The 5535-nt window shown below is 39.2% G+C and overlaps 1 protein-coding gene across 1 annotated transcript; it reads right to left on the bottom strand.

Annotated features, from left to right (window-relative positions):
- Positions 1-1374: 1374 nt before the first annotated feature.
- LOC130749101 (uncharacterized) lies at positions 1375-1740 on the bottom strand. Its single transcript, XM_057602388.1, has one exon. It carries the CDS (start codon positions 1738-1740, stop codon positions 1375-1377), a length of 366 nt encoding a protein of 121 aa, XP_057458371.1.
- Between the last annotated feature and the right edge of the window lie 3795 nt (positions 1741-5535).

Raw genomic sequence — 5535 nt, 5'->3', positions numbered from 1 at the left:
AAACACTCATAATGGAACCAAATCATCACATCATTGAGTTCCCTTCTTTAGCATTATAATGAATAAATTGATTGTAATTCTGGTTCTCGCACAGGACAGATGTCGAACGCGATGCTGGGACAATCGGTTCGACAACTGACTAACAGTAGAAAAAAAACCAGCAAAATAATAAAGAAGAACACAGAGGATTGGTAACACCCAGTTCAGTGAAAACTTTACCTACATCTGGAGGGCTTGCACTCAAAGAAAGGAAATCCACTATCTCAAGATTCAGGAATTACAGACACTCATGAACACCACAGCTCATAGTTCACTTCCTAATCTACTCAGTGTATTTCTACTTAGTATCTCAACCTAAGTATGAGAGCCCCTCTCACTTTCTCTCAATCACTGCCACAATGATTGGTAACAAACAATCAACAATCAGAGTTTTTAGAATCAAAGAACACAGAACACAACTTTGCTTTATAGAATCAGTAAGCAAAGTTTGTTCACAAGTAAACAAGGACAAAGAACAATGAACAACCCTAAAACACTTTATCTCTCTCTATTAGCTTCTGTAGTCTTCTTGTTTTAGGTCTTCATCCTTTTATATACTTCAGCAAAGGCAACATAGACACTAGGGTTTGCTTGGGCTGAAGTAACAGATTGCAACAACCATCAAATCAAAACTGAATCTCCAAAGATCTTGTTGCAAAATTCAAATGTGAAGATATAAAACCAATCTTTTATTAAAGATTGTTTCAACAAATAACAACCCACAAATCAAACCCTTCTGGTACAGCTACTTGTTCCTCAAGTAACTACAAAAATATATCTTCATAAAATCTACAAGGGCCCACAAGTAACGTTCCAAACAGAGGATTGATGTGCTAGCAACACAAAGTCAGATGTCACGGCATCGGCTTTGACATCCGATTGTTTTTGACAAAATGCAAGACAACAAAGTAACAACAATCTCCCCCTTTGTCAAATTTTGTCTAAAACAACTTAATGAACAGAGAGGGTAAACAAAGAGAACCAAAGCTCCTCTTTAGTAGCAGACTGCCCCTCAAATGATGCATCCAATTAACAATCAGCACACTCCATAAAGCACAGTTGGAACAAGGAACATGGCAGCAAAAACACACTAACTAACCAACAAATGCAAAACAGTAAACCAGTAGCAACTTGAACATAAAACAGTAGCAGCTTGGAGTATTAAACAACCAGTTACTTGCCTTGTCTTGAAAGAGTCTTCAACTTATTACAGACCAAAGCTACCAACAGAAAACAAACATGCAACAGAAAGAACACAGATTCTTCACCACAAACTACTCCCCCTTTTTAACACAAATTTGGCAAAGGGTACACATCATAAACAAACCATCACTTCTAAGACCAGAATGACAACAATTCATGAACATTTTCAATAACTGACTCCTTACAACCGGTAGATGGTTCAGAACCCAAGGTAGAATGATGGATTTGGAGATCAAGTTTAGATGTGTCAACAATGGGGTTTGGATTTCCAGCAGAGGGTTCCATATTCACATCTGAAGTAGTCTCAACTAATGTCTCAACATGGGGTTCAACATTGGGAACAAAAACAGATTCAACTGATATCTCATGAATCACACTAGGCACAATAGCATTAGGATCTGCACTTACAGATTCACCTATGCTAGCATGAACAGTTGCTGGTGCATTTGAGACTTCAAGAGAACTTGCAGCAACAAATTTCTTCTTCCACTCCTTCATAACATCTACACCAGAACTCTGAGATTTAAGAAGAGCAACATCCTTTGAATATGATCTATTCACCCTAGATGGCTGTGGAGACATCTCTTCCTCGCCAAAGAACTTGACTCTAACTCCTTCTTTAGGTTTCCACTTTTTCCTTGTCGGAGCTACTTGTGGATTAGTCCTTGATTGATCATGAGACTGAGGATATCCATATAGCTTGTAACAGTAGGGCCTTATATGACCAAGTTTGCCACAGTGATGACATCTCCAAGTAGATTTCTTGGATTTTCTGAACTGAGGGTACACATGTCGTACATAATGATGCAACATTGGGTCTGACATTGGTTGCTTAGTTTGCTTTTCAGATGAAACAGACTTATTTGCATTCTTTTAGCTGAAGTCTATCCCTTCCATATCTCCAACTGTTTTCCCAACTTCCAGAATCTCCTCTAACACATTAGTACTATTATTCATCATACGAATAGACTTTGTCATACCTTCAAGCTTTGAGTTCAGTAATGTTACCTCCTCCTGCAGCTTTGCATTAGTGATCTGAAGTTTCTCATTCTCCTCATGCAACTTGCTGATGGTCTTTACTTCTTCTTGCAAGCTGGAGTTATTACTCTGAAGTTGCTTCTTCTCAGCAACCAAATCCTTGACTTCTTTTCTCATTTTCTCACTATACATACATGATTCCTTCCACTTAGCCAGCAACAATTTGTAGGTTTCAACTAGTTCTTCATTTGAGATAACCTCATCACCATCACTTGACTCAGCATCAGAATAGTACTTTCCAATGAGAGCTTTTACATGAATAGCCTTGGTTGTATCATTCTCATGTTTGCCCTTCAGTTGAAATTTAGTATTCTTCACATTGTCCGACACATTGTCCAGGACATTTGTATTTGACATACTGCCCAAACTCTTCAACGCTTTGTCAAGAAATGATATAGCTTCTGCAATACTTGCATCAGTATCCTCCTCCCTCTGATCTTACACTCTTCGCCTTCTTTTCAGATCTACCATTAAGAGACATCTCAAAGGTTTGCAAGGAACCAATGAGTTCATCAACCTTGATGTTACTGATGTCTTGAGCTTCTTCAATGGCAGTTACCTTCATATCAAACCTCTTGGGGAGAGACCTGAGAATCTTTCTTGCTAACTTTTCTTCAGACATGGGTTCCCCTAGGGCAAAAGAATAGTTGGCTAGATCCCTTATACGCATATGAAACTCATATATGGATTCATCCTCATTCATCTTCATAGTTTCAAACTGAGTTGTAAGAAGCTGAAGCTTTGACATACGAACTCTTGATGTTCCTTCATGAGCAGTCTTGATAATCTCCCATGCTTCTTTAGCCACAGTACATATGTTGATTAGCCTGAACATAAAATAGCATTCAAGGCTTTGGAGTTTCCAAGAGCTTCGTCATTTTCTTTCTTTGTCCACTTTTCTTCAGGCTTCAATTCAGTTGTGGATGCTATCACAGGATTTTTCCACCCCTTGACTATTGCCTTCCATATTATACTGTCCATAGATTTGAGAAACACCATCATTCGAGCCTTCCAGTAGTCATAATTGGTACCATCCAAAATTGGTGGCATATAGACTGATCTTCTTCCATCCATAATGTTGTCCTTGAGAACATAATATATTCCCTGAAGCTCACCCAACAGAATAGGGTGTCTGCTCTGATGCCAATTGTAATTCTGGTTCTCGCACAGGACAGATGTCGAACGCGATACTGGGACAACCGGTTCGACAACTGACTAACAGTAAAAAAAAAATCCAGCAAAATAATAAAGAAGAACACAGAGGATTGGTAACCCAGTTCAGTGAAAAACTTCACCTACGTCTGGAGGGTTTGCACCCAAAGAAAGGAAATTCACTATCTCAAGATTCAGGAATTACAGACACTCATGAACACCATAGTTCATAGTTCACTTCCTAATCTACTCAGTGTATTTCTACTTAGTATCTCAACCTAAGTATGAGAGCCTCTCTCACTTTCTCTCAATCACTGCCACAGTGATTGGTAACAAACAATCAACAATCAGAGTTTTTAGAATCAAAGAACACAGAATACAACTTTGCTTTATAGAATCAGTGAGCAAAGTTTGTTCACAAGTAAACAAGGACAAAGAACAATGAACAACCCTAAAACACTTTATCTCTCTCTATTAGCTTCAGTAGTCTTCTTGTTTTAGGTCTTCATCCTTTTATATACTTCAGCAGAGGCAACATAGGCACTAGGGTTTGCTAGGGCTGAAGTAACAGATTGCAACAACCATCAAATCAAAACTGAATCTCCAAAGATCTTGTTGCAAAATTCAAACGTGAAGATATAAAACCAATCTTTTATTAAAGATTGTTTCAACAAATAACAACCCACAAATCAAACCCTTCTGGTACAGCTACTTGTTCCTCAAGTAACTACAAAAATATATCTTCATAAAATCTACAAGGGCCCACAAGTAATGTTCCAAACTGAGGATTGATGTCCTAGCAACACAAAGTCAGATGCCACGGCATCGGCTTCGACATCCGGTTGTTTTTAACAAAATGCAAGACAACAAAGTAACAACATTGATCAGTACAGTTTGCTTACAAAAAAAAGCCATGTCTGAAAATAAAGTGTTGTTGCTTAAATCGATCATAAGCAAAACTGACAGGTAAGTTGATCACATCAAACTTCATGGACCTTACCCTCAGTAACCGATACACAACAATTTTTAGTACTTGAAGTAGGGGATAAAGCTAACCAAGAAGCAAACAGTAAAGTGTTCTAGTGTGTATTTTTTTGTCCCAAACATGAAGTAATATGAACAAGCATCACTTTTGTCATTCCAGCACACAATTAAGTAAATCACATCATCAATATAAACTCAAACTAAGAATCAGAACATGCATAAGCTCAAGGGACTATATGATTAAAACTGGCATATTTCAAAACTTCAGCAACAAAAAAAATTAGAAGTTAAACTAGAATTCTTACTCTCATTGGTAGTGTTCACTTTATATGAAAGGTGTTCCTTCATGAACATTGAGATGAAGTATAGTACCTAAGGTGTAAGGAACGTGATGTGAGATTCCTAGAGAGAATGAGAGTGTAACCGCTTAGAGAGAGAGTGTAACTAAATTTCAAGTTTGTTATTTCTCAAATGAGCAAAGAGTCCTTTACAATTGGTATCCCTCCCTTATTTTTAGTTGGGAGAGTTGGGCTTAGCGCCTCTAATTCATTCTAATGGGCCAGTTGGGCCTCCAGGATGAAGGCCCAAGTCCCTGGTCCGCTCCTCGCCTTAGGCCAGTGCTCCTGGGCGAGGGACCCTGGGGTCTCGCCTAGTCCACAAGTCCACAAGACACTGAGCTCGAAGCATGAGAGCTAAGCGTGTCTTTAAACAAAAGAGGCGAGGCGATGGACGTAAGAAATTAACTAATGCTAAACATAAGGTACGGAAATGAAGAGCAATTGCCAACATGGCTTGGTAATTTAAAGCTTTAAAAATCTAAAATGTTGAACGCCTCGTCACGCTCCCTTGGCGGCTCAAGTCCACAAGCAAGCTTGTGGTGATGACGCTTGATTTGCTCGCCCCGTCGCGGCCACGCATGTGTCCTAAATCTTGAGACCTTGATGCGCTCAGGGCCTTCGACACGTGGCAGCTTAGGTCTGCAAAATCTCAACTGCTCCCCTGAAACGTCCCCTCGAATCCTCAAAAAGCCTGTCAGTTTTGGATACTGGGCCAACTATCTTTAGTCGTTTGCAATTTCCCCTTACTGAGTCATTTTCACTTCCCGAAATCCCGCAACTG

This window comes from Lotus japonicus, chromosome 3, assembly GCF_012489685.1.
Source record: "Lotus japonicus ecotype B-129 chromosome 3, LjGifu_v1.2".
NCBI lineage: Eukaryota > Viridiplantae > Streptophyta > Magnoliopsida > Fabales > Fabaceae > Lotus > Lotus japonicus.
This window is presented reverse-complemented; position numbering and strand designations above follow the sequence as displayed.